The 18,537-nt window shown below is 51.6% G+C and overlaps 1 protein-coding gene across 1 annotated transcript in view; it reads right to left on the bottom strand.

The window, feature by feature from the left end:
• LAPTM5 (lysosomal protein transmembrane 5) overlaps positions 1-18,537 on the bottom strand; it is a 101,966-nt gene that overhangs the window by 30,518 nt on the left and 52,911 nt on the right. Inside the window, exons 2-3 of the mRNA XM_081055846.1 lie at positions 12,998-13,311; positions 6,918-6,961 (exon numbers count right to left, since the gene is read on the bottom strand). Coding sequence (XP_080911972.1) covers positions 6,918-6,961; positions 12,998-13,274 — 321 coding nt within the window. The 5' untranslated portion in view covers positions 13,275-13,311. The remainder of the gene's footprint in view (positions 1-6,917; positions 6,962-12,997; positions 13,312-18,537) is intronic.

The raw sequence follows: 18,537 nt of genomic DNA, 5'->3' as shown, positions 1-18,537 counted from the left end.
TTCCCACCTTGCATCTCAGCTGAGCCTCTCCCTGCCCCAGCCTGGAGAGAAAGGCAGCAAAAAGGTGTTGATCTGTGCCTGGCAGGCCGAAGGGGGCAGGGGCCTGTCACACGGTGCACAGCTGGTCAGCAGCAGAACCAGGACGCAGGCCCTGCTCGGGGACAGCAGCTTGGGAGGCACATGAGTGGTGCAGCCACGGGAGCTCCAGGGCTCTCTTCCCACAGGGGTGGGGGTGGGGAGGTCCTGGGTGCCCTCTACAGCTCGCCCAGGCCCAGGGGTAAGCTTCCTGCCAGACCACAGGCCTGTAATTCCCTCTTGGCTGCCCTCACCACTTCACTCCCACCTTTGAGATTTGGAGCTATCCCCTGGAAAATAGAAGACACCACACAACTCTCCCTCCCCTTCTCCTGATCCCCAACACAGCATGCTCACCAGAGGCCGGGGCCTGAGCATGCAACCTCAGAGACCCTCCCCTACTCCCCTGTCCCTCAGAGAGTCCGCCTAGCAAGGACAGCCCACGGGCCTGGGGTTGGGGACAGCAGGCCCTCCAGTGACCAGTCCGTCAGTCCTACAATCAGGCAGGGGCTGCTGACGCTGTCTGTCCGACCCCCTATCAAGGAGGCTGACTCTCGGCCAAATGTTCAGAGCTGGCTGCCTGCACCGAGGGCACCATCATGCCATTTGCTGGTCTGTCAATGCTGCATAGACTCTGCAGGCAGAAGGCCCCTGGGCAGGAGGCTCCAGGGGGATAGCACCGCAGTCAGAAAGGGCACTGCCTGTGGGGAGCAGAGCACTGACCCGGGAGCTGGGAATCCCACCCTCTTCCTGACTTTGGCCTCCATCCAGCCTCCACCCGGCTCTGAAGCTCTAGAGTGAGAATTGTCATATTGTGTCCAGGGATGCTGAGAGGGCTAGAAGGTCAGTACCTCTCTCCTCCCAGCGAGTAACCTCGCCCTCGGAAAGAACCTCATAGATCCAGGTCCCTGAAAAGTTGGTGGCTACTGTAGCACACCTGCCAGTAACATAATAGTAAGTATGACCTCATTAGGGCATTTCCCCCAGAGAGGGGATTTTTACTTAAATAAAAACAATAACCACCAAACAACAAAAACAACAAAAGTGATAGGTCTTGCTAAGGGCCAAGTCCCTGGCAGAGATTTAAAAGAAAAAGAAAAGCAAAGCACCACTATTTATAGTTCTGGCCAATGCACTATTAAGAGACTTCTAGGAAATCTATGGTTATCTTGATTAAAAATGGACCGACTTTGTAAGTACGTGCCCTCTACCCTTTGTCCTAACTCCTCTTTCCTGCCAGGGAGGCAGGCACAAGGCCCAAGGGAGCAGCAGCCATTTCGGAAGCTCGAGCACAACAGCCATAGCCTAAGAACCTTAGGAGGGAGAGAGAGAAGACGGCATCATGAAGCCTCTGTTCCAGCCCTGATCCCTCTTCCTCTGGACATCTTGTAATGTGAGAAAGGGGAACCCTACCCAGGTCTTCTGACGACATTCAACCATTCAACAAGAGGCTTCAACAAGTTAGGTGCTTGGGGCACAGTAGTGGATGAGAAAGATGAGGTCCCTGCTCTCATGGGATGAACATTCTGGTGGGGGAGACAGTACACAAGGACCCATATAAACAAGGTCATTTCAGCAAGTGAAAATTCTCGATTTCTGTGCTCTGCAACCATCACTCGTCTGGCTTCTGCTCTTGTCGGGAGGACAGACTCGCTGTGGGACTCGGGGACGATCCCTTTCCCACTCTGACCTCTGCTTCTCTGTGTATAACATCAGGGAGGGGTCCAAAGCCATACGCTCTGAGGCCTGGCCCCCCTCAGCCGGGCCCCGGGACGAGGCAGGTTACTTATTCTGAGCAGCTGCACCCAGCACCTGGACCCCCTCCAGCCTGACTGGGCTGGTACTGCCCTCAAATTCCGCAGCGCTGGGTAAACAGCTGGGAGGCCCCGTCAGCCAGCCCAGGCCTCCTGACTGCACCCCTTTCACGGCCATCTATAAATCTCCAGCAACTGCTGAAAGGTCTGTCCCCAGCCAGCTGCAGGCTGAAGAGCCCGATTGTGGCCAAGGCCTGTCGCCGCCAGCACTAGGCACAGCCCTGGGCAGGTTGAGAAGCCAGGCCATGAGGCCAGGCTGTACTCTGCAGCCACCATGGCTGCTGTCCCAGGGCCACCGGCCCTGCTCTGGGTATCCCAGCGGCTGCGAGCCCCCTGCCCAGGTCAGCTACTGAGCCTCCACACCACCTCCACCAGCCCTGCAGCCACCTAGAACTCAGTACACCTTAAAGCGAGCCCTCCGGGTGTGGACCCCTCGACCCCCACACTGCCCGGCATCCCACTCTCCTCACCCTCACCTCTACTCCCTCCCAGTCACCAAGCTCTCGGTGTCCCTCTTACTCTCCAAACCCCTCTGTCTTCCCCCATCTCCCCCACCAGCCCTCAGCCACCACCTCCCACCAGACTTAGCTGTGGGGAGAGGCTGAAGGCAGAAGGAGAAGGAGGCCCTGGGCTGAGCAGGTCTCGGAGGCTGCTGCCCAGGCCCAGCCCCTACACCCTCGCAGCAGGGAAGGTATTTCTTTGGCCCAGGGGCATGGAGAGCTGCATCAGCTGTCAGATCTGAGCCTCTGGGTTCTCTGGCCTCCTCTGTATAAGTGTTTGAAGAGCAGGTGACCTGGACCACCAATTCAGAATATATATATATATATATATATATATATATATATATATATATATATATATATATATATATACTGTAATAATTAAAAACACTGGCAAAACGAGGAGGCCACCTAGGCCATGTGCCTGACTCGAAGGCCATGCTACTTGGCACAGAATCTGCCCAGTTGTGTGAAGTGCAGCCCTGCGCTTCGGAGCCTTAGCCCCTGTGGCCCCATCTACCCTGGCCTTATGGTCAAGGGAACCTGGGTCTGTTCCAGGGCCCTCCTCCAAGAGTAGAGGGTGGACGTGCTAATCTGACAGGTAACTGCATCATTGTGTGCCTACTATGTGCCAGGCCTTTTTGTGTGTGCCTACTATGTGCCAGGCCTCGTGCTAGGCCTTGGGCATAGAGCAGTGAACAAGACCAAGGCCTGCCTGCAAAGGGCTGCCATTCAAACAGGATGCCCACGCGATCCCAGCCCTGACTCGTAAGTCGGAGTGGGGGCCTCCTTCCCAGCCAGGGCGGCCTCAAGGCTGGGCAAATCTAGGGCCACAGGTGGCAGCCCCACTGACTGCCGCCAAAACCCACCTGGGGAAGGCAGATGCCAGTAATAGTCACAGCACTAGTAACTGTATCGCAGGGACGGATAACAATACTACTTCTTAGTAAAAGGGATAGTCGAGATGACACTGGTGATCTAAAAATAGCGGACCCCTCCGTTGGTGTGGTATCAGGTGTAGGGAAAGTCCGCAGACCTGGCGGGGACATATCTGGGTTCACATCCACTTTTGCCCCTGGCAAGCTCTGTGACCGAGGGCCAGTCGCACCGCCTCTCTCGGTTTTCTCATCTGTAAAGTGGTCATAACAGCATGTCCACCTTTTTGCAGAATTACTAGGAAGATCACGACAGGGATGTGGGCATCGCAATGGATAGGTGGCCTCTGAGGCATCTCTCCCCCCACAACCGGTCACCTTTACCCTCAACCATACTGCTTAAAGGCTGATTCTGAACAAGCCCTGTCTCGCTCAAAACTTTCAGTGGCTCTCTAAGGCCTGAAGGATGCATTTTGGACACCTCTAATCAGGGGTTGCCACTGTCTGCGGCTCCCCAGTGACGCCAAGACCTTCTCTGAGGCAGAGTTCTTCCGAATCCCACAGAGCGGGGCAGCCATGAGGCCCAGAGCCCCAGCAGGTTCCCTCTCCAACCCCCACCCCCACCCCCTGCCCCGCAAGGATACTTTGGCCAAGAGGGCTTGGGGGATACTGACGGTGACACTGGTATCACCAGCCTCTGCCCCACCCTGTTCCTCCAAAACCCCCTTGTGCTGGAGGGAAATGTGGGGGTGTTTGTGGTTGGAGAAGTGTGCTATTTCCCAGCGGGCTAATCTGATGTTGACATTTTCCACCCCACCCTTCAGCTGCCTTGCTAAACAATGTGTGTGTGCCCGGGCTGTGTGCCCCTCTCCGGGGCAGGGCAGGGATGGGGTGGGCCTGAGCTCTGCCCCGCCCCAGTGGTGTGCCCAGGGATAGTAGAGGGGTGATAATGTCCAGGGAAACAGAACGGGCGCAGCACTAGCCTCCATCATCCCTGAGAATCTCCTCGGGGGTTACAGTGCACCTACAGAAGGTTGGCCTTTCACAGGCATTGTCTCCTTCTAACCCTGCGAACGTGCCATGCTTGTCTTCATTTTACAGACTAAGTAACTGAGGCTTCCCGTAGTGAATTCGTTTGCTGGGAGTACATTTAGATTGGGGTTTAGGCTTGAAATCCTTCCTCCTTTCCACCTCCCAAGCCCACAGGACCTCCTTATGCTGCTAAGGATGGTGAGGTGTGCACAGGGAGCAGACCTGCTCCGCCATCTCCACCTCTTCATGTCATGGCGCCTAAGATCCTCCCGTCAGCCCTGCTCCAGGTGGATAAAGTCACGTCCTTGCCATGCACTTTTTAAAACTCATATTTAGATAGATAACAAATGCACATGGTATAAAATTGAAAATATGCAAAAGGATATAAAGTGAAAAATGAGTATCATTCCACCCTTGTCCAACAGCTTCCCCAGTACCCTCCCCTGGGGCAACACTAATACCTGCTTTCCAGTGGTTCCTTCCAGAGATTTCTACGCATATACAAGCACATCCAAATACATGCCATTATCAAAAATGGTAGCATAGCTACACCTGTTCTGCACCATGTGTTTTTCACTGAACGATATGTTCCATTTTAGTACATAGTGTTGCCATCCTTTATCATGGCTGCATAGTATCCCTTTAATTGGCTGTCTCATAACTAAATAACCTTTAACCAATGGATATTAGATTGTCGCCAATTCTTTGCAATCGCAAACACAACAGCAATAACTATCATTGTGCATGCTTCATTTTCACGCTTGATTACATGTACAAGATGCATTTAAGTGGAATAACTAGGTGAAAGGGTACGAGCATGCCAATTTTGGCCAATACTGACAAAGTGCTCTTTATAGACATCGTACCAATATATCCTCCCCAGAGTACTGTAAAAGAATGCCTGTTTCCCACATCCTCACCAACAATGAGCTATCAAACTTTTTGATCTTTGCCAGTATGATAGATGAAAAGTGGCTTGTACTGCAGTTCAATTCATTTTATAAGTAAAGTTAAGAATATTTTCATATGTTCAGAAGCCATTTGCATTTCTTTTTCTATAAACTGTCAGATCCCTTACCCATCTTTTCTATTAGTTAGTGATCCATTCCTTAATTGATTTAAAGGTGATCTTTACATATTAAGGAAGTGAATCTCATCAATAAGTTGTAAGTATTTTTACACAGTTTATCTTTTGATGTGCTGATGGGTTTTTTTTTCACCAGTTTTAAAAAACACTTGAATTCATCGATATCTTAAGTTATAGTATCTGTTAAAATGATAGATTATAAAAATGTTCCTCCATGTTTTTTTCGAGTACTTTTATGCTGTTGTTTCTGGATCATTCCCTCTTCTGAGTTACTTGTGTGCCCTGGTTTGCACCATTTTTCAGTTATGCTGTCTCTTCATCCTGTTTGTGTGTTAGGTCTGGCGTGGAGGCTCACCCAGGCAGGCGCGAGACTGGGCACAGAGTGGGTATCCATAGACCTTTGTCTACAGGCCACCTGGGTTACTGGAAGGGTGGGAGTGTGGATCATAGGAGGCCAGGTGTTGTGCGGGGGATGAGAAGAGAGGTATGTACTGAGCCCCTGCTTTGTAGCACTCTCTCTTACCTTACCAGTTTCAATCCTCACAACAACACAGTGACCCAGTGAGACTGAATTACCTCATTCACCCATTTTATAGGTGAGAATACTGAGATTTTGAAAGGTTGAATAATTTTCCCAGGATCCTACAGCTAGTAAGCAGCCCAGCTGGGACTTAAATACTGGCCTGGAATGAGTAGAAGCAGGTTCTCGGCTTCTATGAAGGCTGAAGGGGTTTACAGAGGCTGTGTCAGGGTGTGGACACACGGTTGGTAGTCAGTGACTCTCCTTCATGGTAGGAGGGTGGTTCAGGGAAGCAGCTGGAGTTGGGAGATAGGAAGCCAAGGGCCCCAGATAAGGCAGGAGGTGGGCGGGAAGTGTGCAAGTCCGGACCACTGAAGTTGAGATGAAACCTAGACTCACACAAAGGCTAGAAAAGGGACCACGTGACTCCCAGGCCTGGCTGGGCCCACCCCCTGCTTTTCATGGTGGCATCTCAGAGCCAAGCCTTATAGCATCCACTGGGACTTTTCCCCTGTGCCTGGATGCTGTAGCCCCCACCAGGCTTCCCCCTCTTCCAGGGTCCTGTGTGGGAGACAGAGTGACAAGGAGACAGAGCAAGTGATCTGTCTTTCTGTCTCATACCAGCAGGGTCTGTAGATTGTCAGTGCTTCCTGTGACTACCCGGTATGTTGATCTTGTTGCTGTTTTACTTTGAATACCTTCGTGCCGGGCACACTTTCCAGCTCTCCACAGCTCTCATCTCCATTATCATCACACAAGTGTTCACGTCACACATTTACCTTCTCTACCTGGCCACTAGCGACTTTTGAGTTTGAAGACCTGATGAGTGGGGCAGACGGTACTGGCAATCAGGGTTTATAGTTTGCAGGGAGGGAGGGCCTTCGAGATAAAGGAAGAAGGAGGCCCCGAGGGAGGCTGTAACATCCCTGGAGTCGCACAGCAGAACCAGAACCGGGAAGAACCAGGAATAGAATCAAGGAGCCCTGACTCCCAGTCTAGTGCTCACTGACCTACCTTCTGCCGCCTCCCAGGAGCCACAGTGGGAGAGGAGAAACACCCTAAGGAAAAGAACGGAAAACACAAATCATTGTTCTGAGGCCAGCCGGCCACTCACACTGTGACGCAAGGCAAACCCCTGCCACCTCCAGGCCTTGGTTTCCCCATCCACACTGAAGGAGGCTGGACCAGTATTACCAAGGGTTCCTGTGAGCTCCTCAGGCCACTCTCCCTCTCCCTCCCTGAGGCCGCAGGGGACACACCACACATTCCTCGGGCCTGTTCCGCACGAGCTAATATTGACCCAGGGCTATTTCCTTTGGCCATATGCAGGGGCTGTGTTTGCTCTGGCGGGACCCTCAGCCTCGCCTGCGCCCCTCTGGGCTTCAGCTGTGCTGGCCAAGGCAGGAGGGGCCAGGTGGAGGACATGGGCCTCATGGGCCGGGGGCGAGGCAGAAACCACCAGAAGCCCAGGGCACAATCCCATGACACTCCCACCCAGCTTTTAAAGCGTCTAGTGTAGTTTTTAAAAATAAGAACTGCCCAAACACAGTTATAAAATGTCTGGGTTTTTTTTTTAAATGTTGTATTTCATTAAAAAAAAACTTTTTTAGCACACATAACACGCACACGATACAATAACCATAGATTCTACCTTACTTGGGAATCACATGGAAAATTTAAAATTAGGCCCTTCCTTAAAGAAATGGCCAATTCCAGGGTTGAGCCAGGGTAGAACAAGATAAAGCCACAATATCTTTTTGTGCCAGAAAGTAAGTAAGTTCTCAAAGAATGATGGGGACATAGGAGTCAGCACGAAGAGGCTCCCTCCAGCCCCTTTTAAGCATCGAAATAAAAAAATGACAGTAACATCTTCTCACCCACTGAATAAAACAGGAAACTGTAAATCCATACTGACATGAATAAATGAACAAATGCATTAAATGTTTGATGAGGGTGGGCCATTTACATTGTCTCAAAGTACCTCCCCACAAAATGCTTTTTCATTACCAAGGGGAAAAGAGTAACTCGACAGTGGAGAGGCCTGCAGGCCGACCCCAGCTGAGGGAATCAAGTGGACTTCACCAGTAAGGGAGAAAATCCTAAGCACCCTACAAAGCAGCTAGCCTGTAATCTCCAACAGTGTCAAGGCCATGAAAATTAAGAAGAGATGAGGAAATGAGGAACTAACCGTTCCAGGCTGAAGGCGGCTAGAGAGACAGGACAACTCAATGCAAGGACATTCCTGGGACAACAGGAGGACCTCAGATGGAGCCTGAGGGTCGCTGTAGGTACGTGTTAACGTCAGTGTCCTGATTTCCCCTTGGCATTGCGTTTCTGGTGGGAGATGTCCCTGTCGGATGGGTCACCATGGCAGCAATTTACTCTCAAATGGTCAGGGAGAAACGAGTTTTCATACCGTACTTGCAATTTCGCTATATATGTTTGAGATTGTTAGAAAATAAGATGGCTAAGTGTGTGTGTGTGTGGGGGGGGGGGTCATGAATCAAAGTCCCCAGCCAAGATGCCAAGAAGAGGCCAGAAGGAGAAACAGGCTGCTTTGAAGGAGGCCGGCTCCTCCGGCCTCCTCATCTGCTCCTTGCAAAGCGCCTCCAGCAAGTAAGATGAGAAAAGGATGTCCAGAGAGGGCACAGCACTGCCTGAGGCCACACAGTGAGTGGGACAGTCAGGCACCAGCAACTCCCTTCTTATTGTGTTTCTTTCTCCCTTCTCAGGATTTCTGATGCCTCCTGGGGATTCTGGGCAGCAACTGGTCCCGAGGAGCCAACATCAGACAGACGGGAGCCCTGAGTTCTAGTCCTCGCTCTGCCTTGGTTTTCGTACCCACTTAGGGAAGTTTCTTTCCCTCTCTAGGCCTCCTTCCCCATCTGGCCTAAGGGGACAAGCTCAGTCTCTCTGATGCTCTCACTAGTGGCTTTCTGTGGGCAGTCGGGCACTTGAGTTCCGGCTCTGATCCACTGGGTGGCCTGAGGCAGGTCGCTCAACCTGCCTACATTTGTTTCCTTCTCAGTATGTGGTAGGATAACAAGCTGAAATATTCACCCATGGCTCTTTCCCCAGAATTTCCTGTCACCTTCTTCCCCTCCCAGCCCCGCTGTCCCCAGTCCCCATATGGGCCAGCTGGGCTGCTGCTGTCCTAAGGAATAACAGAAGAATGCAGATAACAGAGGAGTCAGATTCACTGCTTTTGCGTGTCCTAGTTTAGAAAATGTGGAAACCTATGTGATGAATCAGAGAAGTCCTCTGGTCTTCAAAACCAGGGAGATTTCAGGGCTACAAGAGGGATGCGTGGAGAGAGCTGGGAGGCTGGGGTCCTGAGCCCCTGCTGGAGTGAGAGTTCGCAGATGGCTCTGGAGACCCAAGACAGAGGGAGAGCCCCGGGACAGGACGTGGTGAGAGCAGAGGACCCTCCTGCCGACGGGAGCCAGGGACATGGCCCTTCCTGTGGGCGGATGAAGCAGCCAGAGCCCCGCCCCATGGCAGGGGACCAGAAAGTTCTGCCCTCAGAGGGGAAGTGCCATGAAATGTCTCCCCTGTACCCACAGTGACACAGGCATAGCACCAAAATGGCCCCAGGGAGCTGGTGGCTCTGAAGAGACATTGTGATCAGGGATGAGGGAGAACTCAGCAGTACCCTGCAAGAACTGGACAAGAATAGGGACAAAGTGGGGGAAGCTGGGAGGTGACAACACCAGGGTCTAATGTGCCCTTCCCCACCAGTGTCCCAACGCTACCTAAACCCCCAGGCCTTAGACGACCCTGGGGCAGGGTCCAGAGGACCAAGAATGACTAAATGTATGATATTTCCATCACTAATGGGGTGAAGGAATCAAATAGAAATTAAGGTCAGTTCAGAAAATAGAAAGAAAGCTGCTTTCCTCACACACCCAAATTAGCACATGGCGATCGCTCACCACCACGTGTGAACCAGAAATATGAATAGACCAGTGGCGTGCTTGGAGCAGGCTCCCCACCCCCAGCATATGAGGCCAGCACTGCACAGCTGTCCTCACTGGTTCAGTGACTTTATCGGCCACAGTGCCAGTATTTACACCATGGAAATTGGCAAACACTGCCAGGCAGTAATAACTGTGGTAATTGGTTTTGTTTCATTTTTCCGAGAGCCTGTTGAGTGGCACACTCCTAAATAGAACCTGCCCCACGAGGTTGCCATGAGCATTAAATGAGATTGTGCAGTGCTCGGTAGAGGCCTGGCACGTAGTAAGTGCTCAGTAAGTGGTAGCTGCTGTCATGGCTGTTGCCCTCACAGAAAGACGAGGAGGTCTAGCCCCACCTCCGGGCCCTGTCCCTTCCCTGTCTCACTGCTGGGATCAGGGTGAAGGGGATCTTTGAGCCCTGTGAGTCATCAGAGCTGTTCTACGTGAGGGACCCGCCCCTCGCCCCAAGCCCTGAGAAAGCCTTGTCTTGAGAATGCTGAGCAGGAAGATTTGCAAGGACCCAGGACTGCTTGGAGGAGGACAGTGGGACCTTCTCTGGCTCGCCCAGGCCATCTGAGGACACCTGTCTGCAGGCAGGAACCCGTAGAGAGCTAGCTAGCATCAGGGGGTAAGCCCCTGGTTGGTGGGGGGACAAAGCAATGGCAAAGAGAGAGGGACCCCTGGACACCCTGGCACTCAGCCGTAGCCAACTTTGTAAGGGCTGAAGCACACTCAGTGGAAAAATTACAGGGTTGTTTTGCCCCGTCCTGGGGCTGTGGATGTGTCTGTGATCAGCTGACAGGAAAATGGTTTTCTTCCTGATCTGGGCTGTATCGCATGCCTGTCACACACTGGAGGCCTCACGGAGGGGTGACATTGGGATTGTTTATGTTTATTTTATTTTTATTTTTAATTTTCTTTGGTTCAGGATGCCCCTGCCTGGTCCAGAGACCACAGTGCCATTAATAGGTAAGGACATTTTAGGGTCCTGTGCCCACTCCACCCAGCCCAGGCTTAAGGAATTCAAGGCACACACCAGATTCCGGCCACTGAGCACAGCAGGGTCGTAAATGATGGTGGGTGGGGGATTTCCGGGCCAGTTTATTTGGTCAAGAGCAGAGAGCACTGGCCAGAGTGTCCCAAAATAACTCACGTGGCCAGGGCTAGGAGCCAATCCCTCCATGGAAATTTTAAATGAATTCTTCATGGCTGCAAGGTCCAAGGCCCCAGATGGGCCACCCAGAATCACCTGATCACTGTGACTCTGAAGGTTCCAGAAGCCCAAGGAAGCCAGTCCCCTGTCTCTAGGCTCCTTCATGTAGCCAAAGGTCATGATAAGCCCAGAGAAGGATGGCCTAGCTGCCAACTCCTTGGACTTTCAGGATGCCACCCCTTCCAGCATTGTACAGACAGGAAAACTGAGACCAGAGAAGGAAAAATAAAACCATAGAGCAGAAGTGAAGTTTGTCCAGTATTTGTAGGTACCAGGGGCTAAGTGCAAATTAAGCCTGAAGAGAGCCACTGAGTAAACGGAAGATGGGTATGGAGGGTTGAATAAGTAAGTAGAAAGAGGGCTGCCTCAGAAGGTCAAGGAAATGGACTGCCAGCTTGGGCTGGAGTGGCCAGGGGACTTGACAAAGATGATGGGCCTTGGGGGGCTGGCAGATGCACTCTGTGCCCAGGAAAGAGGAGAAAAGTGAGAAAGGGACTTCTGATGGGAGAAATAGCACAGGCAGCGTAGACAGGTAGGAGCAACGATGGGCACACCAGTTTTTGGACCACAGAGCACTCAAGCTACAGATCTCCTTTCACAGCCAGGAGGACACCCTCAGGCCACAAGGGAGGAAGGAGGCAAGACTCAGGGCTGAAGCCCTTGTCCCTGATCCTGAACAGCATTCCTCTCCATGGCCTGAGGCTGCCCATGGAGGGGCTGGAGAAGCCAAGAGCCAGCCGCAGGCACCCACCACCACCCTGCACTTGGGCATATCATAGGAGGTAGAGGCCTTGGATGGAAGCCTTGGGTATTTTCTTGTCCCTAAACTCCTCAGGGGGAAAGAACCTCGGCCATTGGAACAGCTCGGACTTGAGAGTCAGACCGATGGACCTGCTCCCAACTCAGCTCCATGGTTTGCTGATGGTCATGGCCAACACAGCTCCTACCAACCTGATGTACCATCGCATTTAATCCCCCAGCACCCACGCAGGAAGCCCTGGTATCCTCCCCATTTTACAGATGAGGGGCCTGAGGCACAGAAGATAAGCAACATGCTCAAGGTCACACAGTGTTAAATGGACAGACCAGGAGTTCACCCCCAGGTTGCCTGACATCAGAGTTGTCACCAATTGCTTCCATTTCCACCAGGCTGCTAAACCCCTCCTGGTTTCCTACCCTCACTGCCACAGTGACTCCCACAGGGGGCAATGAGGGGAGGGGGGTGGTCAGGAGAGGAGTCAACGAGATAGTGCCTGTCAGGGACCTGGCCCTTTCCCAGCCAGGCAGACTTCATCCCCCAAAGCCCCCACCCCCTTGACCTTACCCAAGGTCCCTGGCACCAAGGACAAGGCAGGGCAGGGGGTCAGGAGAACTGGGGCCACTTGGGGGCCCAGGTAAAGGCAGGGACCAGGCACCAGAGAAACACAGGTCTAGCTTGGACCCACTGGGGACTTAGGGTTTTCATGCATCTGATTAGCATAAATTAGCAGCTGCCAGCAGGAGAGAGGAATGCAGCATGGGGCCGTGGGGCAGTCTTGTTTTTGGAAACCTTATCGAGTTCTGCTGAGGGCTCCCCTTGTTCACAGAGCCACTGCATGGCAGACTAGTGTTTGTGTACCCAGCAGAGGCCCACCCAGGCCCCCGGTGAGCCCATGACCCACAGGCTCCAAGGATAACACAGAGAGAAGGAGCGTGCTGCCCAGGTGGGGGCACGCTGCCCCAGGGGAGCTGGCACACTCAGACTCCAGACCCGACCCCAACCCCTGGCCCTCACCTGGCGCTCCCTCCTCCCTGAGAGAGAGAGACCTCTGTCCAGGGAGGTGGGGATGCAGGGGGAGGGACCAAATGGCAGAGGAGCAGGGGTCTTCCAAAGCTTTGCAGGCTGAGGTGCCATCCACAGAACCCTTTCCACTGAGCATACCCACCCGGTTCCTTGCGGGGAAAGCTGGTTTGCCCTGATTGTCCGAGGAAAGGGAAGGAAAACGTCCATTCCAAAAGGCCCGCTGTGTGCCAAGCCCATATCTGGGTGCCTTCTGTGTTGTCAAAGGATCCCATGGGTGCAGAAGGCACATGGATGGCTTCTGTCTGCCAAACGATCCTTCCCTCTGCTTTTGACAGTTCTATACTTCTAGAGGCGTTCCTCAGGTGAACGAAGAGCTTGAGCTCAGGAACCAGACGAAGTTCATATCCCAGCCATCCCATTCACCAGCTGCATGCCTCTCTGCCTCGGTTCCTTTGCCTGTAAAATGAAATCATTGTTGTAAGAGTTAAATGAATTTGTGCATTTAAGGCGCTTAGAACAGCTGGTGCATGGTTTGACGTGTTAGCTGTTACTGATTGCCTTGATGCCACCCCAAGTGGTTCTGGTGAGACTGTTAATCACAGGACCCCTCTTCCCAACCATAAGGGTGGACACGTGACCTAGATCTGGCCAATTGGAAGGGCTCATCTCCAATTGACCACAGTGACTGGCCTAGGAATAGACAAGCCTAGCCAATCAGACTCTTTCTCTGGGATTTTATACTTAGACATTGGTAGAGACCCTCTCTGTTTCCCTGTGGCTAAACTGGAAAGATGTAGCCCAATGTTCCTGTGGCCCTGCCCTCCTGTCCTCACCCCCCACTTCAAGGAAGCCCATCTGCTACCACCTAGAGACAAGCAGTGCCAAGAGAGATCTACAGGCCGAGTGAGAAACCGAGGCACACAGAGACCGACAGAGCGACTGGCAGGTAGAGAAGGCCACCCCATCATTTCCATCCCTGAGATCAGCTATAGCCCTCCCCCACTTCCCAGACTGTGAAAATCCTGAGTAACCCAAGGCTTATTATCTCTGTTGTACATACAAGAAAACTGAGGCTTGAGAAGGAAATGTCTTTGTCCATTTGGGCTGCTATAACAAAACACCACAGACTGGGTGGCTTATAAACAACAGAGATTTATTTCTCACACTTCTGGAGGCTGAAGTCCAAGATCAAGTGTCTGGTGAGGGCCAGCTTCCTGGTTCATAGAGAGCCATCTTTTCACATGTCCTCACATGACAGAAGAGCAAGAAAGCTTTCTGGGTCCCTTTTATTAGGGCACTAATCCCATTCATGATGGCTCTGCTCTCATGATCTAGTCATCTCAAAGGTCCCACCTCCGAATACTATATCACTTTGGGGGTTAGGTGTCAACATATGAATTGGGGGGGGCACAAACATTTAGCCCAGAGCATGGAATGATCTGCCTATGGGGACAGAGCTAGTAGGTGGTGGGTAAAAAGGCAGATAGCCTAGTCCCAAGAGTCCAAGGAGGGAGAGAGATACGGAGGGAGGGAGGGAGTCAACTTTGCCTCCTCATTTCCCCTCTCCCTTCTCAGACTGCATGTCAGCCCTTTGTTTGGATGGCTGCCTGGAAGAAGAGAGAAAACTTGAACTCCAGATCTGCCCTTTTCTGGCCATGTGAGCTTTGAGCAACTCACTTCTTCTCTCTGAGCCCAGTTTCCTCATCTGTAAAACGCGGATAATATTCCTTATTTCATTATGTTGGCATAAAACAAAATGTCACGTTGAGAGCACCCAGCCCATATTTAGCACCCGGTAAATGTTCACTTTTCCATTCCCCCAAATAGAGCATCATTTATTTCAACCCTCCAGGAAGCCAAAATGCCTCAGACTTGAAGGGCCTTTCATGTTCTCAATGGAGTCTCCAGGCAAGATGGAGAAACTGAGGCTCAAAATGGTTGAGCAGTATTTCCAAGGTCGCACAGCTTGTTACTGGGACCTCTCAAACTTTGACCCAGCTGCCCCGAGTCCCTGCCCCAGGGTTCTTATACAGTCAGGGACTGAGAGTCCAAGTGGGAGGGATTTGAGGTCGGTCAGTGGTGCGGGATCAATGGGAAATGAGCCCTGAGAATCCTGCCCAGCCTCCTTGCAAGGGGCTCCAGAACTCTGTCCCCACCCCCTCCAAGCCTAGACTCTGGGCCCTGGGTCAAGGGCTCCCCCTGCTGGCCATTCGGGGAACACTAGTCCAGGCTTCCGGTAAATCCCAGGGAAGGCACCACATAAGCAGTTCTGGAGCTTGAAGGTCCTATTCTGTGTGACACAGGGAAGAGACTCTGCCTCTCTGAGGCTCAGTTTTCTTATCTGCCAAATGGGGATGACGATGATGATGATGATGATGATGATGATGATGATGATGATAATGTAATAAATGAAATAATGCTGCAAAGTGTCTGGCACAATGCCCAGACCAATGGTTCTCAAATTTTTGTATCAGAATTACCAGAGTGTTGGTTAAAACCCAGATTTCTGGGCCCCAAGCCCAGAGTTTCCAATTCAGTCAACCCTGATGGGGTCTGAGAATTTGCGTTTCTAACAAGTTTTCAGATGATGCTCAAGCTACTGGTCAGGAAAAAATGGGTGTTCGTTTAAAGATGAAAGACCAATAAATACATGAAAAGATACTGAACATCACTAATCATTAGAGAAATGCAAATCAAAACCACTTCAGTGAGACTGCATTTCACACCCATTAGGACGGCTACTATAAAAGAAAGAGGGTGGGAAGAAGGGAGGGAGAACAACAAGTATTGGCAAGGATATGGAGAAATCGAAAGCCTTGTGCTTTGCTGATGGAAATGTAAAATGGTGCGGCTACTGTAGATGACTCTACTTACACGAGGTACCTAGAGGTGGCAGATTCATAGAAACAAGAAGTAAAACAGTGGCTTTCAGGGGCAGAGGAGAGGAGGAAATGGCCTGTTATTGTTTGATGAATACAGAGTTTGAGTTTGGGGAAATGGAAACATTATGGAGATGGCTGGTGGTGATGGTTGCACAATAATTGTGAATGTACTTAACATCACTGAACTGGGTGCTTAAAAATGCTTAAAATGGTAAATTGTATGTTATATATATTGTACCATAAAAATAAATGAATGAAAGAGTGCTTGAGCCGAGACCTGAATGATGGGCATTCCTCCAAGAAAAGGGCAAGTGCTTGAGCAGAGGGAACTGTGTGAGGCCAGCCCAAGAGACCAGAGTCCCCTGGACGACCAAGGACAAGGCGGGTCTCCTCTCTAAGAGACAAGGCACCCACATCAACTCTCCAGAAATATGAGAAAAAATCCCAGCCAGGACCGCGGTTTCTCTGAAGTGGGGATGTAGGTGGCAGGATTACATTTGGGGGTCAGAAAGCTTCCCAGGAACTAGAGCAACCCCACTTCCATTCAAGCCACCAAAGGAAAGAAAGCTGCTTCCCCTAGTACCGCCTGGCCTTGCCGGCTCCAGCCCAGCAGAGAGCACTAGTAGACTGGGGCCTGGAAGAGCAGTGTTCCAAAGAAGCCACCAGAGGGCGCACTGCACCCATGAACCCAGCGTGTAACCAGCTCAGGACCGAGGGAAGGAGACCGATTATCCTGGGGCACCTTCCAAGACAGTGGGCTCCAAGGTGTGTTGAAACCACCCCTGGGCAGGAGACACCCTGAGTCGTGGCCTCACAGTCACAGAGATGTCCTAGTTGAAAGGGGCTCACTTTTTACAGAAGTGAGGAGCCCAGAGAGTAGAAGCCCTCCAGCTGGGCTCAGAGACCAGGTACCAAGACCAAATGGAATTGTGAAGAGTCGGGCTGCAGCATTTCCACCATCCCCTATTCTCCTAGGATGCTGAGTCACAGGGAAACTGAGGCACAGAGAGACAAAGATTGTCTGTGTCCCTCCTGAGCCTGTCCGGGCTCCAACCTGAGTCCCAGTAGGCGCCTCTGCTCCTTCAACGGGCTTATTTGGGGACAGTGCTGTGACTAGGAAGGCAGGCCAGGCCACTATGGTTGCTGGCTCAAAGCCCAGCAGAGAGCCATTGATTGGTGCTGCGGTGAGGAGGGCACTGGGTCAGCCCATTACAAACCTGTGGAGGACAGACTATCTGATGGGTCCCATGGGCCCTCTCCGAATGCAGCAGGACCTGGAAAGAAGAGTCGGGGAGCTCCATGGGTCTCTGCAGGGCCTTCCTCCCTGACCAGCTCCTGGTCCCACCTCCCTCCTTAAATCACTGCTAAAAACAGCACCTCATCCCTGTGCAACAAGATCTTCCAAAAAGGCCTCCCCCTTCGAGGAATCTGTTCCAATCTGTCCAGGAAATCATCAGAAAGAGAGATAGTCACTGAAGCACTTTGGGGCATAAATTCATTTAATCCTCAGAACAACCCCCCAGCATCAATATAATTAGTTAATTCCCGTTTTTGAGCTGGGGAACCTGAAGCTTGGACAAGGATGGGGAGTTGCCATCAGCAACACGGCAAGAACACCATACGCCACCTTCCACGCCTCGGCCACCGTGGCCCAAGCACTTTGTGCCACTGTCCCCTTTGATCCTCTAGCTCACCCTGCCAGGCAGGTAGGTTTAAGGTCACATTTTACAGACAAGGCAAATAAGGCCCAGAAAACACATTGTCCTGATATTCAAGCTCTCTAGACTTCCTGTCACTGCCCAGACTTTGGATGGCAGAGGCACCTAAAAAGACCCTTGACTCCCTCTGGCTGGAAGAGAGCCTCTGCAGGGGACATTGAACAAGTGAAGAGACTTTCCTGGAGAGACGACAACCAAAGGCCAGGCAGGAACATGGGATGGCCCCCTCACACCTTTCCCAGGCAGCCCTCTATTGCCTTCTGAAACTCTAGAGGCTGGAAGGCTAATGTCTCATTTTCCTACCTTGCAGCCAAGGTAGCCAGGGGTGTGTTCTAGTCAAGGAGACCTAGGTGGGAGTCTGCTAGGAAGAGCTTCACTTCCTAAATAAAAGGACAAAGTCTCTCAAGTTGGAGACCTTTGGTCTTTCCTCTGCCTTTCTGCCTGGAATGCAAATGTGAGTGCTGGAGGTGTGGCAGCCACTTTGGAAGTATGAGGACATAAAAGCACAAGTTTCGAACAGTGGAGAGAAACTGTTCTCTGACAATGTTGCTGAGCTGCAGCACCAGCCCTAGATTTGTCACTATTTGAGAATGATAAACCCCTTCATCTTTCAACATTGCTAAGTTTCCTGTTGCTGGAAGCCTACCTGGGTTTGCATTCCCACCTGATACAGAGCAGCACTGAGTAGGGGTTAAGAGTTCATACTTAAATTCTTAGCTTACAGATTGGCAGCTGTTTGACCTTGAGCAAATGGTTTTTGGTCTATTTTCTCATCTATTAAATGGGCACAACAAATAGTTGGGCACAACCCTACTGCATAGGGTTACTGGGATGGTTAAATAGGACACTGAATGCCCTAAGCCCAGAACAAAGCATATACATATAAAGTTCAGCTATTATTATTAGGAAAGGAGAAAAGGACAGTGGGAAGAAACAGAGACTAGATTCCCTCCCCTCAGGAAAAGATGTTTGGAAATGAGGTTGGACTGGGGAAAATTCAGCAGCCACTCCTGGCAGATCAGTAACTCCCTGAGCCCCCCCCCCCCGACCGTTGACTCCCTTCCCCTTTAATTAAGTGCAAA

Source organism: Rhinolophus hipposideros (genome assembly GCF_964194185.1).
Source record: "Rhinolophus hipposideros genome assembly, chromosome: 8".
Classification (NCBI taxonomy): domain Eukaryota; kingdom Metazoa; phylum Chordata; class Mammalia; order Chiroptera; family Rhinolophidae; genus Rhinolophus; species Rhinolophus hipposideros.
This window is presented reverse-complemented; position numbering and strand designations above follow the sequence as displayed.